General features: G+C 44.6%; 1 protein-coding gene across 1 annotated transcript in view; it reads left to right on the top strand.

The window, feature by feature from the left end:
• TGFB3 (transforming growth factor beta 3) overlaps positions 1-17,891 on the top strand; it is a 137,242-nt gene extending 119,351 nt beyond the window's left edge. The window contains exons 5-7 of the mRNA XM_086937531.1: positions 3,859-4,027; positions 5,610-5,763; positions 16,808-17,891. Coding sequence (XP_086793657.1) covers positions 3,859-4,027; positions 5,610-5,763; positions 16,808-16,966 — 482 coding nt within the window. The 3' untranslated portion in view covers positions 16,967-17,891. The remainder of the gene's footprint in view (positions 1-3,858; positions 4,028-5,609; positions 5,764-16,807) is intronic.
• The last annotated feature ends 3,681 nt before the right edge of the window (positions 17,892-21,572 follow it).

Here is a 21,572-nt window from a genome sequence, read left to right as displayed (position 1 = left end):
CTCACTCTGTCTATCGATAGCATCACCACAGCATCACTCAGGGGCCACACAGCATCACTATGTGCTACCACAGCATCACTGAACGCAACAGCATCACTCGTCGCCACCACGACATCACTGAACGCAACAGCATCACTCGTCGCCACCACGACATCACTCCGCTCCACCACAGCATCAATCTGTGCAACCATTCAACAACACTGGTTCAAATATGTTCTCTCAATGTTTCAAGCTTTATTACAAATGTCACAAAAAGATGTTAATATTTCACTTCTGTTCTTAGATTTTTGTCACAATAAAATACACTGAACATAATCTTCACAAAAGTTATTTACAAAAGTTTAAGCTATTGCCATTATAAATTACAATAACTTTTATTTAAGTGTTAATTATTAAAAAAAATTAAAAGCCATTATTATTTGTAATATCAATACATCACATAAGTCACGTAAATACAACACATTGCATTACAAATGCTATAGGTGTCACATTTGCGAAAGTTAAAACTATTGGCATTGTAAATGACGAAGCTATTAATTTAGCTATTTTCAAAACCAACACATAAATATAAAATTTGTCATTTACAATACCAATAGCTCAAACTTTCCTAATGCGAGACCTATTGCAAATGCTTGTTATCTAAGTGAAAACATGCACCCCACACCCTTTCTTTTCATAAAACTTCACTGTAGCGGTGTTTTGCGGGAAGGCAGTCCACAAATGTGGGCCACTTTTTTGGTATGCCTGGGCCTATTTTTGATACCAATCCAACCCTGTGTGTACCTACAAGAATTTAAGAGCACTAAGGCAGGGACCTGGCACTGCCAGCTATGCACTAAGCCATGCTTCTCCTGTGAGGCTCTTGAGATATAGGTAGCTCTCCAGCTTATTGTAAGTAGCCTTTCCGTGTGCCACTCAGCCTACTAAATTGGAAGCTGTGTATTGGCTGAATTAATATCTGCATACCAAAATTGAAAACTGTGTATTCCTGATGAAGATTTGTGTATTTTCAGAACTCATAAACTGATGCTTGGAGAGAAATGGTTGAATTTCCAAAATGCAGTTAATCTAATATTTGATTGAAAAATCATGTAGAATCCAAAGAATGGAATAGCAAATAAAGACCATGCCGTGAGATGGCAAGTCCCCGAGAATTAAACCCACAGCCTCTACAAGTTGGTTTATATTTGACATATCCAACCTTACTTCTGGCTGTCCACTTAATAGAGGTCAATGGCTGGGTGCATGCTGCAAACACTGAATCTCCAATTCAGTTGGACAGGCTGGCAATAGGAAACAAAACATAACTGCATTATCTGTATGGGGCAAGGGAGCAAACTCCCTTTTAGGAGCAACAACTGCTGTGATTAAAACGTGGTCGCTACGACAGCCATTAGATGGGGGTGTAAACGAATTATAATGGCCCAGTTACGGGCGGTGACCATGTTGATGTAGGTTTACAACTACCAGGTTCCTGAGTTGAGATGTCATCGTAATCTCCAATCTGGGGGACCGCGAAAAAAATGGGACACAAATTCATTTGCCCAGGTGAAAACAGAGTTTGAACTAGACCCACACAACTGTACAGAAACTGCTAGCTTTGACACACACTGGCTTCTCATTCTGACATGAATGACCAATGGCGGCTGCAACCAAACAGTGGTGGTCAGGCAGGGCAAGGGGGGCCTGGAGAAAGGAGTGGAAAAAATACAAATCATTTGACTGGGTACGGTCACTGTGACACTGCCTCTCCTTGTCTCTTCTGATTCCCAGTCTGAAGCAGGAAGCACACAGTCTCTCAAAGCCAATCATGACGCTGCTGTCATCATGACAGCAGCGACATGATTGGTCTGAGCGCCGTGGTGCAGCGCTGGGATGGGGACAATGAACCTGTGAAGTTCTTCACCCAGGCTGTGCATTACAGCCTGGTGGAGAACATGCAAAGTGCGCATGACTGTTTTGACTGGCCTAAAACAGCCGGCCAAACCATCATGCACACTTAAAGTGCTCACCACTGCTCCCCCCTTCTCTGCACAGCCCAGCCGCACCCCGAGAACTGAGCAAGCACGGGAAAAAAAAGATAACACAGGGTTATTTTCATTCAATTTTTCCTTTTTTAACTGCTCAGAGGGCAGTGGGGCGACACTCCTCCACCTTAGCGGAGGATCTGCCACTGTGAATGACAGACATTAACCCCTTGAACAGAGAATACTGATACAGTGGATAAGGGAATAGTCTCCTCGACATATAGAGTGATTCTAAATAACCTGCCAGACTGCTCCCAGGAACTTAGAAAGAAGTTGGAAGATGTTATTTGTACTGTCTAGGAAGTACACTGCAGTGTGATACAACACTATCCGGTGCTAACTTGCAGCTAATCCAGCTAAATATACCCAGATGGCATATTACAACCGAAGCAGACTCCACAAGATGGGGCTGGTGGTGAATGACAGGTGCTTAAAGTGTGGGGTAGAAAAGGTCCCCTTTGTCCGGAATGAAGGCAGATCCAAATGTCACGGCAGGAGGTTGTAGGAGATGTCCAGGGTTCTGGTTTGTAGAGATTTTCTCACCTCACACTTTGCAGTCGTGGGAATCCCCAGGGATTCTGGTATGATCTAAGCTACACTAACTCTTTGCTCACTGGAGATGACGAAAGGATATAACAAGGTACCGGGGAATGACGCAATGCCCAACAAAAATGAGGTGTTGTGTTAGGACGAACCAATGCATGGAAGCAGAAAGAACTGTTTGAGGGCAGGGGATGCCCGTAGAAATGTTGAAAAATATGGGCAGCATGGCAAAGCTTGTGTAGGCTGGAGGAAGAGCTGAGAGGAATGGTAATGGTGCAAGCTGGTGAATTAACAACTGGTGGGCCTACCCAGTAGCAAAAACAAAAGGGAGCATGTCATGTAAAGACTCCCTAGTTGACGGAGAGATGATCACCTACTCAGTGACCTGGATGTAAATGATTTAAAACGAAAATCTAATGAGTGATTACTGTAAAAATTCCAGTAAACTGACTATGTTGTATTATGCCTCGATGAATAAAACTTTTTTTAAAGTCTGTGCGTGTGAACATCACTAGGGCAAGGTTGCGGCAATCTGTGGCGTGGGCGAAACATCAGTTCATGTCCCATGCAGTCTGCTGAAGATAAACTAACAAATTCTCTTGCAATCTGAGGTGTCGACATAGAATGGTACGTGCTTGATGCAGTCTGAGACAGATACACCAGTGCATTCCTGTGTTTTGGATCTACAGTGGTGCATTCACCATACATGTGTAGTGTGGGATATACTGCCGCGCGTGCCCCATACAGTCTGTGATGTTGTGAGGCTTTCTGTGGTGTGGTAGATACTCCTGTGACTGTCCCAGGCAGTCATAAAATATTTGTGCTGTGGAAGATGCCACAATGAATGCCTTGTGCAGTCGTGGACTTGGAGATAAACGAGCTCATTTCCCACAATGTGCCACATGCTGTGAGTGTGAGGAACAGCAATACTCTTCCAGTGGAATCCGTGATGTGGAAGTTGCACCAGAGCATCCCCCATGCAGGAGGGGGGAGTGACAGCTATACATACACATGTCACTTGTACTTTGAGATGTGGGCTACACTAGTGCGCGCCCCAAGCCGTGTGAGGTGTGGGAGATATCAGCCCTGTCTGATTGATGGTACCGGGACCCCATGCACACCCAACCGAGAAGGTACACTGTTTTAGCTAGTCTGTAAGTAGGAGAAGATATTTGAACTTAACATTTATTTGTGGAGGAGCAGAGAAGGTCTTACATCCCTATAGCCCTAACGGGCACTTCCCAGCCAGTGGTCCTTTGCAGCCTCTCATCTTGTCTTTTCTCCCAAGGTACAGATGGCGAAGATGACTTTGGGCGTGGAGATCTAGGGCGCCTGAAGAAGCAAAAGGATCAGCACAACCCCCATTTGATTCTCATGATGTTACCGCCACATCGCACTGAGAGTCACTCCCGGAGCCCCAGGAAGAAGAGAGCCCTAGACACAAACTACTGCTTCAGGTAAATCTAAGGTCATGAGAGAAATGTGAGCTCCCAGTCACACAAGGCCTGCAGCCAACCTCATCTATTTCCAAAAGATGGCACATTAACTCCTTTACTATTAACTCCCACCCATTCCTCGCTCACTCTAACTCACGTCAAACAGTTGGCACAATTGCCCCCACCCATTTTTAACAGACGGCACGCCCACTCTTGTTTATTCCCAGTAGCTGGCATATACACTCCTGCTTGTTCCCACTATTTAATTAGGGATGTCTGTATGGGGTTTTGTGGGGCCCTAACCTAGCCAATAGGAAGCGAAGCACTGTGAGGTCTGGAAGGGCAATCACTGGCACTCCCACTCACACCCAGTGCCAACAGCTGGTATATATACTCTTACCCACTGCCAACAGCACCTATATTCTAGTTCTTGCCTTCTCATCAACAGGTAGAAATCATCTTTGACATTCCCACTATCTACAAGATGTACACCTGACTGTCTGGTATATCCACCATTAATGGTCTATCTAAATTAAATCCATAGCCTTGACATCTCGTACATCCAGTTCAACTCTCGAAGTAAACACCAGTGTGCGGTGCCGATTCTGTTCCTTACAGTGTCCCTGTGACAAGGATGATGTACAGGACATCAGACGTATGAATGATTGAAAGTATTGTACTGTATAGTATTGTCATTTGTATAGCGCGGCTGCTGCCCGGTGGGCGTCCAAGCGCTGCAAAGTGCATTTTAGTTCAGCACTGGTATCAGTGCAGAGGAGCCATCAGCTCCAGGTCTCACAGAATTCCATCTCAAAGGAACTTGAAATTCAAATGTGATTTTATGTTGATCAAGCCACATAACATCATGGATCCACCATAGCTGCTAAGGCCAGCACTTCATAAATCCATAGCAAAAAAATGGTGGTACTCAGACCCTCACTTTCATGTTGAGAGTACCATGTTAGGGACCCTATCTGTATTACGTTATTAGTGTCTAGAGGCTATGGAGAATTGTATAAATGTGTCCAACATAGGATACCCTACTAGGAACCAACGCGCTTCATCGGTTGTTGTTCTTTTTTCTTTCCTATGGACTTCTTTACGTGTCACATCAGCAAGGAACTCTTACTGTGACACACCCATTGGAAAGCAGAACATTCACCAGCCTGCTGAGAACTTGTAACTGCTCAAGCATCAATAATAAAGATAAGGTGACTGTTACTGTCCGACAGGACCCGCAGGCTACTCCTACCGCCACTTTATCCACCGACACTAACAAAGTACAAATCTCACCAAAACACATTTAACAACATCCCCCACAACACTTGCACCACGTATATCATAAACATCTGGGTGCACTCCACACACAAGCATACCTTCCTCTTATTACACACGAAGCACAAGACAATAGCACCATGAGAATGCATTCTCCTTTAGGCTTTTTTGACTACCACTATCTCAGTCTCTAAATAACTAGTCTCCGCCCAGGTCATGCTCCTATTCCCTGATCCATAAGCCAACATTTGTTACTAGACGAAAAACAGATATTTCCACTCCTATAAGTTCATTGTCCCATTTCACATTCTGTAATGTTTTTTTGCAGAAGCCAGGAGGAGAACTGCTGTGTGCGATCGCTCTACATTGACTTCAGACAAGATCTCAACTGGAAGTGGGTGCATGAACCGAAAGGATACTATGCCAACTTTTGCTCAGGGCCGTGCCCATACCTGCGCAGTGCGGACACAACTTACAGTACAGTAAGTAAAGCCTGAATGTAAACACCCAACTGCTGTCACTCACGAAGACGTGTCCCACTTAAATTCCAACACAGGCAGGGTGTTACTGAGTTCACATCTGGTGCTTGGCAAATTGAGCAAGATTGGGCAAATGTACCTAATATTTTTTCTTAGTGAAAGAATTGCCTCAGGGCACAGAAAGTAGATGAAAAGCACTACAGACACTTGTCCTGACCCCTCATGTTCATTCTGATGTAGATGGGCAATACAGGTCTATCTGAAAGAAACCACAGCCTCAACTGTCTTCTGTTTGGTTCTGCAAGTCTTTCACATATCTGCATTCTTAAGGCTCTTATTCTACTGATCCATTGTTCAGCAGTGTAATTATCTACTGTTGTGTCACCGGGGACAGCGAGTTGCCCATGTTGGTCCAATCCACAAAGAAACATACTGTGTTACAGTGCAATGGCCACTTCCCGCCTCATAGCCATTTTATGAGGCTAGTCAGTGAACAATCTTGGCCGAGCATGTTAGTTTGGCAAAGGAAAGACCCAGGCAATTAGGTTATGAGGACTACTAAATTTTGGAACCCATTTTACACAAGGGGCATCACCCAAGTTATGTCAAGTTGCCATTCACTAAAATCCACTGGGCAATTACAAGGCAGTTAAAAGAGATGCTATCTCAGGAACTTTGCCTGTTATGGAATTAGACAGATGAGGTTCCAGCCTTCTGTATGACACAATTTTGGATGATATGGCTTTGCTGCCTTGAAAATTATTTCTAGTGTACTTGTCAGTGTACTAGAACTTTTTTTAATTACCAATCACACCAGTTCTCCAACATATGTATCTTTTCCTGATTTGTAAACAAATCAATTCCTCCTGTGGCCTTGAGGGTACCAAACGTCTAAAAAATGTCTAATATAACACTGGTCAGTTTCTAAACAGAAATGCTTCTGCTGAGTACAGGAACTCCAACGATGCTTTACACCTTTGATGCCCTCCCCCAGATTTTATTCTGAAGCTTTCATATTAGTCACCCAGGGACTTATTTATGAGGCCCTTACGTCAGTCTCATCACTATTTCTGATGCTGCTGCGGAGTAAAAAATGTGCCATACTGCAGCATATTTACAAAGTGACGCATCTAGGGAGATGCATCACTTTGTAAACCCCTGCACTACATTATACCTGCCAACTCACACGGTGCCACTGTATGACACATGATATTGGCTCCCATCACATGGTCTCCGGTTAAGGAGCCTAAGTGTGAGCGGGAAATCCGTTACGCTCGCGGATTTTGGGGAAATCCGCGAATTTTGCGGATTTCCCGCAAAATCCGCAAAAACAAATCCGCGAACGTAACTGGTTCAAAAGTTGAACCCCCACTCATGCAACTATTTTACAATGGCGCCAGCAAGCTGCCAGCGCCGTTGTAAAATAGTTACAAAGTTAGCTTGCACAGCAACCACTAGATAAAACAAAGCAGGTGCTGCTTTATTTTATCTAAGTGCTTCCTGTGCAAGCTAACTTTGTAACTATTTTACAACGGCGCTGGCAGCTTGCTGGCGCCATTGTAAAATAGTTGCATGGCTGGGCACAGGTCTGCAGCTCACTCAAGGGACCCCTGCGCCCTTCGGGGCGATTGCATAGTAACACACACATGGTCGCTCGAACTAGTTGATGCTCAAATTCAGTGACTCATTCATTAGCCCAAAAACAATCGTGAGCGTTGTCGAGGCAGGACAGGTGTGCCTTCTTCCCAAATCTACCGTGGAAAATCAGCTGTGATGCTGGATAGGCTTTGCATCCTTGACTTTCACGAGCGCAATACCTGTGCTGTTCCTGTGACCAGAAGCTTCTTTCTCTACATCTGCTGAACTGATCTTTCTCTGACCTTTTATTTACACAAGAGGCACATACCCTGCTGGGCACATTGTGTTCGCACGGGTTTCTGCAAGTTCGCACGCGTTTTGTACAATTTCTCAATTTGCGAAATTGTACAACACCCTCGCGAACTTGCAGAAACCCGTGCGAACATAAAAAAAAAAATCACGGGAATTCGCGGATTTTGCGGATTGCGAGTTCGCAAATCCGCAAAATTCACGAACGCGAGATTCGCAAAATTCGCCCATACTTAAAGGAGCCGATATCGCACTGTAACTGGGGAAACTAGCTGAAAACCACTGTAAATAGTGGTTTTCCAGCTCATTTTTCGAGGCTTTCAACTGCTGGTGTCCATTAAGGGGTGTGAAAACACCCCAGGACATCGGTGAGGAGGGAGCCAGGGGGCCGGTGGGGTTCAAAAGTGCCTGGTGGATACTTCTCAGCACAAGGCCCGCCCCTTCAAGGATTCATCCCCTCCTCATACAATGAGTGTTCTTCAAATTGGCAGGTATGTACCTGCGGCAGGTATAATGTATGCAGGGTGGGTGTTCCAATGCAGGAAAGCCATGTAGAAGTTACGCAGTGAAATCTATGTTATTTCACTGCAACACTTCTATGGCCTCACTGCGTCAAATCCTTATGCCTGCTTGAAGCCGGCGTAAGGGGTAACGCAGGCCTGTTCACATCGGGCTTGCCCTATGTGAAATGAAACATTGATGAAGTTGCATCTGTTTCCAGACACACTCCAGCAATGTGCCATTTTTACGCCAACAGATATGTCATGATTCCTGACGTAGCTGTCAATTCTTGCGACATGGAGCCCTGTACAGTGAATGCTGCGCATCCATGGTGTCGCATGGAGGGCGCACTGAACAGTGTTGCATCGATGTTTTACCGCAGCGATGCAACACATTTCATAAATGAGACTCCTAATTTCCCTGAAGCGGGAATGCTGAGTGGGTTGCATGCTAACCTGGGACCAATCAATGCCCATGCTATAGATGTATTTTTACATTTAACTATTTAACTTCTCCAGCAGGGGACTCTACCCAGATGAATGTATGCAGTGGTTCTTAACCTTTTGACCTCTGTATACCCCCACTGAATCATTACTGGCATTCTGGAACCCCCACTGAGTCTTTATTGGAAATCGGGGGCCCCCTGCCTAATCAAATTCTATGACTTGAATCTCAAAAAATGCACAAAAATACAAAAACAAATATAACCAAACAAATGCTCAAATATCACAATCCAATAAAGAAAACTTTTTTAAATTAGCAATTTTGCTTTTTAATTGCATACACTTTATTAATTTTAATGTATTAATTGTAATATTCAATTTAAAATATTTAATTTTGTAAAACAGCTGTGGGCCCCCTGAGTAGGCCCCGTGGACCCCCAAGGGTCTTTGGACCACAGGTTAAGAACCACTGCATTATGGAACAGAAGGTCAAGCAGTAAATAAAACTGGGAGGCAGGCCCTTAAAAAATACAGTTTATTGAGTGATGCCTGTTCTGATCATCGAATCAAATTAATAACAAATGCAGATGTAATGGATCTTTTCCATGTTTACGTTGTGCGCATTCTTGCCAAAGGGATGTTTCTGAAGAGTGAAGCGCAGAAGTGTTCTAGTTGTTCTTGCGGTACTTGTAGAACACACTCAGGCAAAAAATTATATACAGAGAACTATAATTTTGAAATGGTTTGCTAAGAAACAGTTTAGCTCAACAGGGACTGCGTGTTGGCCACAATCAACATACTTTGTAGCCTGTCTTCCTTTGTTCTTTGTGTATAGTAAAGTAATGTGTATTACATCTGGTGTGAGCAGAATCTATTTGTTTATTTTTCTATGTAAATTCTTTCACTGATTTAAACAAATGAAAGGATACTATGGGGCATATTTACAAGGGCCCTGCGCCACTGGAGCGTCACTTTTTTTGATGGTCCAGTGGCGCATAATGGTGAGCCATAATAAGCCACGCAAAGCCACCCTGTGTGGCTTTTCATGGATTTGCAAATGTGGCCCCCTTTCACGCATTACTCTGCGTGAAAGGGGCGCTCCATGGGTGTTGCTGCGAGTATTCCCACACAACACCCGCGGATTCTGACGCATATCAAGATTTACAAGATTTCGTAAACCAGGGAATGCGTCACATTCTAATGCCTCCCCAAGAGAGGCATTAAAGTGGCGCAACAAGGAGAAATCATTTTATTTCTCCTTCTTTTTTGTATTCTGCACCACACATAGAAAGAGGAAAACCCCATCAGTGAATGTTTTTGTTTAGGAAGGTGTCCCTTCCTGCACAAAAACAATCTTCCCTGCATTGCAGGCACCCTTGCACCATGGTGCAAGGGTGTTGTGCATTGGCGTGAGGCAGCCAATTGTGCGCCAGCACAGCGGAAAGCACAGGGACGTCGTATTGCTGTAAATATGACACATTTGTGCTCTTTCCTAACGACAGAGCTTAGGAGCAGCACAATGGTTTGCAGCACCGCCCTTCGTCATTTTCTAGTGAAAAGCCCCTATATTCTTTCTGACGAATAAGCACTTCAACATCACATTTCAGATGTAAGTGAGCAATTTGATCAGCACAGAAAAATGGTATGCTACATAACATAAGTTAATCAGTACGTTAGCCACCAACAGAATACTGATGTCATGAAAAACTGGTCAAATTAGCGAAATCCGGTAATGAGAGTGTCATGTCTTGAATGGAATCAAACTTTATGTCCGGTATTAAAGTTTGGTATTTAAGTCTATGGAGTATAACGTGACTCAGTTTGTGATATCTAATCGTTAGTGACCAGGGACTACAGAAAGAGAAGAAACAAAATACTGTGGGGTCAACAGAAAAATTGTAGAAAGATAACCCAGTGTGATGGGCGTGTGTATATAAACCAGGGTTCTTCAACCAAGTGGGATCAGGGTCCACGATTAAAACATAAGGATATTGATTGGCTTTATGGTTGCCGGATTAGGAAAAACGTGTATGTCTGTATAAATCGAAACGTGAAAAGTACCTTGGGGCAACATTCCTGGTGCCTTTTCCTAATTGGTGAACCTCTTTGAAAAAAACCACAAATTGTTACGCATGGAATTTGCCCAAGCTTCAAGTTAGTGTAATGATTACCAAAAGAGTCACTACCAATACAGATATCCAATATTGCACTTATGGGCTCAAAGAGACCTCTCATCATCTTAGCAAACTCCATGGGCCGGTCCTGAGTTAAGGAAGATTTAGCATCCGACAAAGCCTTCTATTGTCCTCCACGAAGTTGTTCATTGCTTGTTGCGCTGCATACACGTAAACTAGATAGATGACCTCGAAAAGAGGGTGTGCTATAGGACATATGTAATTTTTAGTATAGCTTCGCATATACAATGTATAGAAAACTGGTATTGTTGGTGAGAGAGGTATCACTTCACAAAATGAAACACCTTCAGCTCAAAGTCAAAAAAATGGCAGCATATGGAGTTTGCAATTTGTTTATTGCAGTATTAAATAATCCTTACACTTTACAAGCTTAACAAGCAAATCAGAATTTTCTCCTGAAGACTGAATAGGCACTTGTATGTCTTTGCCACATGGGGATGATTAAAGAAAATCCACCCAGACTTCATCTTAAAAGGCTTGCCTCAATAAAAGTGCAGTCATCAAACTTCTTTCGCTAACTATTAGATCTAGTTCTGGGTTGGTCTTTCTCTTGACTATGCTAGCTAAGTCTTCTGGACAGAGATTTGTAGGCAGCAGCGCTATCTAAAAATACAGGTGTTATCTGAAGCTGAGGTCTTAGGAGAGGTTAAGAGCTGTGCAAGACAATACTTTTGACATTTCGTCTTCAGTCTCAATATTACGTTTCTTTTATGCCGAGCTACTTCTCAACATCCTTATAAGGGACAAGGTTGAAATTATGTATTGGCCTAGCCACGTTGAAGAAGTACTCAGCATTGAAGAAATGTAGCAGGAAGGGTTTTGCAGGCACTGATGGACTAGTCAAAGTAAACAAAACTTCAGATGAATTAAATATATCCTCAGATCCTTGGATTTCTTTGAATCCACTTTGGACAAAGGCCTCTGTAACTACCAGAAAGGTTGCCTTGATAAGTCCTTTTCCGGTGGTGGGTCTGCACTGAGCCCTGTGGAGCTGCTACCTGGAGAACCCAAACAAGGTAAAGGCAGGCAGGAAGCTCAATTTATTTCCACCTCAGACAGCATATCTCCTGAAGTGCTCATGCTTTTTGACTCGTGGAGAAGAAGAGACCCAAATTTGTGTATTCTTCCTGTCAAACAAATATTAATTAGGTCAAAGTTGAGGCCAAACAAAATCTGGAAGAGAAAAATACACCTAAGGTGCCAAAAGAGAAAACAAAGTATTGAAAAGTATTACGCTTTTTGGATGAGAGGCAACATATGAATGACAAGTCACACATACATATTCAATCAGACGACATTAGTCTTGTGCCGTTATTGGTCTTTTATTTCCAGATGTTTTTGGTATGCAAAGGAATGAGATCAGCCAACACGTTTCGCCCAGATCAAGGGTTTCTTCAGGGCTGTAATGGCATACAATTTGAACAAACTTCAGTAAATTTAGAAAAGAGACCATACAGAGATGTTGCACAAACAAAAGCAGTTATATTAAAACAAGGTCTCCATTGGTAAACAAAGGACGAGAGAGAAAGAAAGAAGAAGGGGTATTCCAGAAATGCTAGCGCATAAGGATCTAGAGTGCTCAAGTAGTGAGAAGGAAAAAACGAAAAATCCCTCAGGGAAAGAAGGGGTGCGTGAACCACTGTAAGAGCCAACTACAGTCTCACAATGAAGCACGTTGGTGAGAAGGTGATCTAACAGCCGATCAGGAGCATGAATGTGATCAAAAAGTACAGAAGAACCGTGAGAAAAAATGTGCAAGCTCCAAACAATATATAGCGAGAACTTACACCATGACAGTGAAGGTGAGTCACACATGAATATCTTAGAAGCTAAAATAAAAAAGTGCTCATGGAATCCAAGAAGGACAGAGACACAGAAGTGCCCACTTGGTCAGCACCAAAGTCCATGCCACGTGCAAGCTACCTAGGCATTAGAGGTGGATGGCTTACCAAATACTGATGGTAAGACAAGTTACGTGTTGAAGGTGTCCAGAATGCAAAATCAGCCGTTTCTGAAAGAATATTTATTTACTGTAGATTGTAAATCAGGTGGAATAACAGTCAGGAGCTAGGTTCAAAAATTCAAGTGATTCGAGACATACCTGAACAGAGTGTAAGACACTCTCGTGGTGGAGAGTAAGTCTCGAAGAAAGCAAGAGGACCTATGAAAAAACGGGGGGTTTGTCAATGATTTAAAGGAGTAGCGTGATAGAATGCAGTTTCAAAGCCAGAAATGCCTTAGTAACCACAATCTAACCACATGTGTCATGCAAGGTCTCAGTAACAAAAGTCCACCAGACCGCTAAATTACAAAAACTTTGTAAAAGCGGGCAACTGGCTTGGTGGAGGGCCAGTATGGTAGTCCGTAAATAGAAGCCGGCATAGATGCGATTAAAGAAGCCACAACAGTGTTAGTACCAACGAACCGTCATGTACTGACGTCGGTTTCAGTTTAGCTGTAGACAATGCAATGAAAACCCAGATGCCCAGGGCATGGTCAAAGGGTGCATACTCAGGGGCACAAGGCACGTGATCCTAAGTTCAGGATGCGTATCTGATGAAGGACATTGCATCACTCAGTTCCTCAGTCGGAGAATACTGTTAACCCCCATCAGTGCAGTATTCCGTAAACCAAGCATTATCGCAGGAGCACGGCTAATAATTAGAGAGCATGTTACCAAATCCGTTTTACGCGCTGTGCATCCAAAAGGAACAGACGGACCCTGAATTCTAAGGCAAACCAAGCCCCTCCCGTGTCATGAGTTAAATTTGCAAACAATTGGGCGAAAATAACACCTAATGTGAAACACGAGCGTAGCGCATAGCGGCCTTAGAGAGCCAAGCCAGAAGTTACCTTAGAGCCGCAGGGTAAGCAACACCGTGTCCGGAGTGCGTCCTGTCGCCAGCGTATCTGGTGTCGAGTACAACCAGACGCTGGCCCATGTTTATAATATGCTGGCAAGGTCTGAACAGGAGGAAGTACTCGTATTCACTTCCCGGTAAAGCCCGGAACACGCGGTTGAAGTTCTCGATTCACTTCCGGATGAAGCCCGGATTACATGGTTGAATGCAACTAGACCGCTCTAGGTTGGAAACGGTACTTCTGGGTTCGGGTAATTAGTCCCCACTGGAAAAATGTGTAGTGTTTTATCGCTTTCTAAAAAAGGAAGCGATCCTGACTGCAGAAAAACAAAAATCCAATGAAGTATTGACTCAGGTAGTAAGATTTATACCCACCTCAAAGGCTGTCTGATGTATTTAAACAATCAAGCGATCATGACTGTAAAAAAAAAACAATAATTTCCTAAAAGCAATAGCTCCGGTTAATAAGCTTATTGGCACCTCAGAAAAAATGTCTTAATAATCTCCTATATTTCTCTACGTGCAGGTAAAGTGTTTGGCAAACGTGTGTTTAGAGGGACACAACAGATGAAAGGAAAGGAGAAAGTAAATGGGGCGGCAAAAATGTAAAGTAAAACAGGCCACATTTTTTTGACCCACAATGATGTTTAGGACCTGGTTCTACCACCACAATCTATTCTGGCAATATGGTTACAGTGCCAAGTATTATGTCTAAGTTCAAGGATAGTTCTAATACCGCAGGCTTTGAGGCAAAAGGGTTACAGTGCAGCAAAGCATGTAAGCGTTACATTAAGTGTAGGCAAGCAGCATATAGCTGGACAAACAAAACCTTTTTTAACTAACAGTAGCCGTGACACATTTTAAGGTTGCCAAGGACACACACCCATATTGCCTTAACTATGCAAATCACTTTTAAGGCACAGTATTTATACATTTCACATACAGCTATGTGTCAGTTTGTTAATCATTGTAGTGCATAACTCAGACATAAAGTGTTCGTGATGATTCATTAATGTTTATGGTAACACTGTGTTATAAAAGAGCTGTGTCAGTTCAGCTTTGTTTGATGTGTTCTGCAAGAACTGTACCGGTTCGGCTAATTTTAGGTGCATAAACATCTTGTGACCGTGAAAGTCAGTTAGTCACATGGCCATTGTTGCGCAAACAGTATAGGGCCTAAAGAAAGAAAAAGTATAGGGTCTAAAGGAGGAATGCATATCCTTGTCTGTGTTTAGCCCCAAGCTCGAAGAGCGCAATGTGCAAATCCATCTGGCTTCTAGTTGTTTTAGAGCCAGAGCCCTGTCACCTCCACTCTGGTTGAGCCCGGCACTGTCTATGCCATGGAAGCGGAAGCGTGCCCTGTCTACGCCCTTCTCACAGTCATGTGATACTAAGGCATAAGATGTATCTCCATTCAGTGCTGCTCTGGGGTGCTCCTGGATACGAATCTTTAGTTGTTTAGTGGTACTCCCCACATAGATCTTCCCACATCCACAGATGATTACATATACCACAAAACCGGTTAGACAGTTGATGAACTGTCGAATGCTGTGTTCAGTGATAGTGTTGTATTTGAATGTCGTGGTCCTGTTGCAGCCGAGATGGCAAACGTTACAGCCACAAGTGTAGAATCCATTGGGTTTGGTCAGCCAGCTTTTGTGTCGAGGGACCCTCGGTAAGGTGTAGCTGCGGCAAAGAACATCACTCAAGGTTTTGCTCCTTTTGAAAGTCATAGAGGGTCTATCGGTGATTATTTGACTCACCCCAGGTACCCCTTTAAGTAATGCCCAATGTTTGACCAAAGCTTTAAAGATGATTCAGAGTGCAATAGGTGGTAACAAATGAAAGTCTCTGGGCGTCTCGATCCTGCTTCTGACGTCTGTTTTTCAAAGTGTCTTCTTTTTTAACAGTGAGGATCCTGGTGTTAGCTGCCTTGAGTATGTGTGAATCATAGCCTCTTTTTTTCAGCCTATCAGTAGCCACCCCGGACTGTAGGGTAAAGTATTGAAAAGGTCAATAGAAAACTGGTTAGACACCAAAACGTTAACAATATTTTAAACATATAGAAGACCAGTGTCCAGTGGTCCACCATGTGAACCAGATATATGAAATCAGAGGACTATATGAGTCCCTTCTCATACTTTAACTAAAGTGTTAGCAGGAAAGTGCTCCAAATAATTTTCAGACCTGATGCATACCTCAGTGACAACACCAGGAACTGCCAATGCATACTTCTGAATAGCAATAGAAACTGCTGATACATGCTCCAGTGCATAAACACCTGGTCTGAGAATGTATTAGCATAGGATTTGTGTAGCGATGACCTGGGCATGTGTTCCACAAACGCCTGGCCTTGCAATGGTGATGGAAGTTTGTCGAGATGTATCAGTGTTCGGCGTTGCTTAGTACCTTCAGTATGCCTGCTGCGGCCTGACATCAGCTTATCACTCTGCTGATCAACAGCTCTTAGCAGCAAAATTACAATGTTTTTTATTGTAGTGGGCCATGGTTCAGCAGACCCTTAAGGAATCAGCTGCCGTCTCTTCTGCAGTCAGCAGACTTAATTCTAGATGTGGGTAATAGGATCAGCGCAGTGACACTTCAGTAGATGAGGCCTCACCTCACCACTCATTCTCACCCGCCACCTCACTCTCCTGTTCTGCCTTCCTCACACTCACATAGACTCATCTTCTACAACAAACACTAAGAAGAACAAGTTACTTACCTTGCATTATCTGGTAGAGACATAGTCAAGCCGCAGATTCATTAACTCACGCCTGGGGAGAATTCAAAAGTTAAGGAATCTGCAGCCAGATATCTCTATCAGATACACAGCACACAAGTGGACAGTGCCACTCTTTCCAACTGCAGGGAATCCTTCTTCTGGGGAGGATTTGAGGAGGAGAATATGTATATGACCGCCTAATTGGCTCTGTCCGTAGGATGCCCACCAAGGAGTCACAACACAGTGCTCAGTTTTGATATGCTATATTCTCGAATCAGTTTGATAAAAAGAAGTGTCACTTTTAGCTCGCTTTATAAATGGCAGATGAATTAGACCAGAGAAAAGTAAAAAAAAAAATTACCCTCTTGTGTGCAAAATGTTAGTGTAGCTTTTGGCATATTTCTTGCTTTTAATCAATTACTTTGCTTTTTGTAGGTTTTGGGTTTGTACAACACATTGAACCCTGAAGCCTCTGCATCGCCATGCTGTGTACCCCAAGACCTGGAACCTCTCACCATCTTGTACTATGTGGGTCGAACTCCCAAGGTGGAACAGCTGTCCAATATGGTAGTCAAATCATGTAAGTGCAGCTGAGATGAAAAGAGTGGGGACTGGCCATCAGGCAATGGACTACGAGAGGTGCCACAGGGCCAAGGTACGAAGCCAGACATCCTGCACTCCCTTTTTCTGGCATGTCTAGCCAATAGGGAGTAGGAAGACAAGAAGGGCACAGCCATCCATGGCCTCTCTTTGCACTCAAGTCTCAGGCACTATCACCTGGACTACAACGTAAGTAGCAAGAAATTCAGAGACGCAACTTTAATCGGATTCCTTACATGGTGTGCTGCTTGTGTCCCAAGGCTCTTATATTATTGGAACTGAACCTAGACCTGTGCCCTAATAGAAAGAACGCTGCCAGCCAACTCAGAAGGAGGGACCACTGTGAACTGTATGAAAGCTTAATGTCGGCAAAGCTTCAATGCTACGCAGGGATCTGCAAAGTTTAGGGGAAAGAAGCCATAATCTAGGCAACGAAACAGTGTTTTGGACAGATCACATTGGCATAAATGTTATCCTTTCTGCTGGTTTCATCCTTGAATACCACTTTGAGTTAGCGGAACATGAGCGAATGACCTGGCCTGGACTCTACTCTTCAGATTTCTCAAGGTTGCAGCCAACACCCAGACCCCCTTCCGATCGCAACCCTACCTTGCAGTGTGGCAGAAAGTAGAGACTTTTTATGACTTGTACACAACCGCCAAATCACTTGGAAGTACTCTGAAATCTCTCAGATGACTCAGTGCAACTTCCCCGCCAAGTCCTAGAAGTGGAGGAGGCCAATGGATATTTTAATATTTTATTTTATTAATTAGGGAAAGACAAAAGGTTGCTTGCTCCTCAAGCGTTTCCTGCATTAAAGATGGACTTCGGAAACCTTTCTCGAAATGGTGCTTTCATCATAAATATTACAATTGGAAAACTGTACTATTTAGATGAAATAAAAATGTTTTTTTCCATACAGACGTGCATGCCATCAAGACTTTAAACCCCTGCAGATTTCAATTTAAAACTCGGTCAAAGAAATTTTACTTGTGCAATATTATTCAACTGAGGGGAACTACAGAGATTATGAAATGATCATTAACAAAGAGGCCACGAAAATCAAACACTTACGTCGTGGTATTCTCCATTAAAATTTCTCCTGGTGCTAGACTAGCAACTCGAGAACACTTTTAGTATATCTTGGGTGTCCGGTGATGCTGCGGATATGACGTACAACGTGTTGCTCTGCAGCATCAGAACTGACACACTCAGGGATATAACTGGCTCCTGATGTGACATCTAGGATTGCTTCCTGTAAATTGTCTTTTATTTGTACAATTGCTCTAGTCAGAAATAGCACTAAAAAGTTGACAGAGTACTGCAGAAGCACATTATAGAAATAATTCCATAAAAGTAGAACATTATCAAATACGTAGCGTATACACATTTTTTTCCAAGTCGAAAAGAATTACGACAAATCCAACTTGAAGATATTAGGAGTTCTGTTTTTCTACTAAAAGACCAAACTAATTACCTAAACGAAGACTGAAAGAAAATGACATTTTCTATGGCTAAAGCAAGTCTTATTTTTGTTTTGAAGGTCTTAAAATATAACCTGTTTTCACTGTGGCAGTCTATCTTACATAAAATGTGTTTGCTGGCTGTGAAGGCTTTCCAGTTTGAATGCAATAATTAGCTTTAAAGCAAAACATCCACCCTTCAACACAGCCCAGATTCTGTAATGTACCAAAACGCATTAGCCGACAGGTAATTTTCAATTCTAATGTCTGCTCCACTTGTAGGATACTATGAGGGAGTCTGGCATTGACTCCTTTAGCAGAGCAATTCCAAAAGAACACCCATCAGGTAAAATGACTTTTGCCAGGAACAGGTGGCAAGAATCCAGAGAGCAGTGATGTACACATGCAAGAGGTAAGATAAAGTAGTTGCCCACCAGATCTCCTGTCATGCAGGAGCCTGTTGAGTCTTTCCTTCACGCTGTGGCTCATAAAGCTAGCTACTTGCATAGGGCACTGAAATACAGATCATACCTCACAAACAGATGCCAGGCAACCCTGAAAACACAGACTTCGATAACTCTATAAGTCAAATAAATGCCACCCACCATACCTCTTTGTACCCAAAATAGCACTTTTTATAACAATAACTTTTAACATTTTGCCATGCCTGGGTTCAAATGGATGAAATGGATTACCCAGCCAAAAGAAGATGAAAGCCCCAGTAGGCTGGTACTTCATATAGAAGTGGAAGCACTCTTCTGACCTTTCTGTATCTGTTAATAAGCAGTCATTTAATCATTTTGCTTAAAAAAAGTATAAAATGTACATAGGGGCACCCTGATCCAGTAATGAGGAGCAAAACGCAGAACAAACTGTGCATTAAATCGTATGAACATTTCTAAAGAGCCAGGTGTAGTTCCATGAATGTTGAATCTTGAATACAGTGTCTGAAAGAAACACATAGTGATAGATTCCTTACCTTAGAATTACCCCCAGGCATCAGACTGGATCTGGAAAGTTTTCGTCAGCAGTACCCCTGTGCGTCGGAAGAGCGCGCTGACGTTTGTTCTTTCTATTTCCGCGCCAGCAAGCACAGATCCGGAGAGAGCGGTACCCCCAGTCATTTTTTGACTGAGTTTTTTGAGGCTTTTGTCTCTGTTTTTTTAAGTCGATCGACTCCTGGTGTCATAGGGATTCCCGGTTTCAAGTCTTGCGGGGACTGTCATCGGATGACGTCGATGACTGACTGGCACCGCGTGTGTCTCTACTGCCTGGGGCGCGAACACGACCCCAAGTCATTCCTCGAATGCCGGGCCATGGCGCTGAAGACTTTTGCGGGAGCGGCCCCTAAAGCTGCTTGAAGTCCGGCAGTTGGCTCTGCGACGCTCATGGTCCCGGTCCCTTGGGAGGTCGTGGGACCGGTCGCTGAGCCATCATCATCATCGTTTGTCTGGACCAAAGGCTTCGCACTCTGGGTCCGGTAAGACAAAGCACAAGAAGTCGAAGAAGCGTCATCGCTCAACGACTTCCAGTCGCGCGATGCGGCTGAGGGTGTGGGTGGTGCTCCTCCGCAGCTCCGGCAGAACCTACCGTGTCGCCGTCGGCCTACCCACCCTTACCGAGTCCGTCCGCGACTCCAGCCCAGCTGCAGGAATTTCTGTCAGCCATGGCCCGCCTCTTTGGACGGTCGGCCCCGCCGGCTAGTCTTCGGGCCCCATGGGCCTGACTGGGGGCCTCGCCCTTCACTGTCAGCGGCTCCGGCATCGCTTTCGGCTCCGGCCCTGGCGCCGCAGGGCCCCTAAGGATCAAGGCCAGGATCCCGGTCCACGTCGGTTGACCTCGTTACACCTCCACTGACGTCGACCACATCGGCACCACCTCCGACTTCGCCCTTGGCGCCGGAACGGCGTCGCTCAACGCCGATTCCGAAGCCGATGAGGCTTTTCTACCCCTATGCCCAGCCTTCTTATTTTAGGCCTGTAAATCAGCCTTCGGAGGATTGGGAAGACTGGGAGGGGGTCTGAGGACGCGCTCACAGCTCAGTGTGAGTATGACTGGGCAGAGGAAATGGGGGATGCCAGTGTTCTGGGCACCTATCCTGACCTTGGCATGCTCACTTCTCCTACCGTGGCTATGGAGGAGGGTGCAAGCTATGCAGTGGTGTTACATAGGGCGGCAGAGGCCCTTCACCTCCAACTCCCTACAGTGACCGTCAGGACTAACCTCTTGACAGAAGTGCTTCAGCTGGCGACTACCTCCGCGGAGCCATTGCTGCCCTTTAATGAGGCACTTTCTAACGTTCTTTTGAGCACCTGGTCCAAGCCCAACACGGGGCTCCTGTGGATAGGAATGCGGCCCGACGCCATCCCCCAGCCCCGGGCGACCCCATTTTCCTTTCACGCCCCACCCCTGAGAGCTTAGTTGTTCAAGCCTCAGCATCCCAGAGCGCATTCCCTACCGCACCCCCGAACAGGGAATCCAAGCGACTGGAACAATTTAGGAAGAAGATTATTTCTTCCGCCAGTTCAGGGCTGCGGTCTGTGAACACCGCATGCCTCTTGGGCTGTTATTCCCACTCTGTGTGGGATACGGTGGCGCAAGTGCTGCCTCAGTGTCCGGAAGAGGCGTGGACAGTGCTCTCTCAAGCTAATGCTGAGGGGAGAGAGGCAGCCAAGTTCACAATACGATGTGGCCTTGACACCGCAAACACGCTGGGCAGGGCGATTTCCACGACCGTGACGCTTCACCACCACACCTGGCTGAGGACTACTGGCTTCTCGGGGGATGTCCAGAACACCCTGATGGATATCCCCTTTGATGGCATTCGCCTTTTTAGCAACAAGGCAGATAGTGCTTTGGAGCTCTTTAAAGACTCGAAGGCTACAGCCAAGTCCTTGGGTCTCTCTGCCAGTCGCCCTCCTCCGCCTTCTGCTTTTCGCTCCTTTCGTGGCCACAGAAGGGGTGTCCCAACATGTTCGCTTCAGAGCCACAGGCCGCAGCAGCAGCAGTCTGAATGGCCGCGGGACCCGCAGGGGAGGGTCAGGGGGCCAGCGGGCAGGTCAGTCCACTTCCACCCCAGCCACCACTGCCCCAAAAACTTCCTAGTCCAGTCTTTCAGGCCCATCAAACACCACTTG

This window comes from Lissotriton vulgaris, chromosome 9, assembly GCF_964263255.1.
Source record: "Lissotriton vulgaris chromosome 9, aLisVul1.2, whole genome shotgun sequence".
NCBI classification, from domain to species: Eukaryota; Metazoa; Chordata; class Amphibia; order Caudata; family Salamandridae; genus Lissotriton; species Lissotriton vulgaris.
This window is presented reverse-complemented; position numbering and strand designations above follow the sequence as displayed.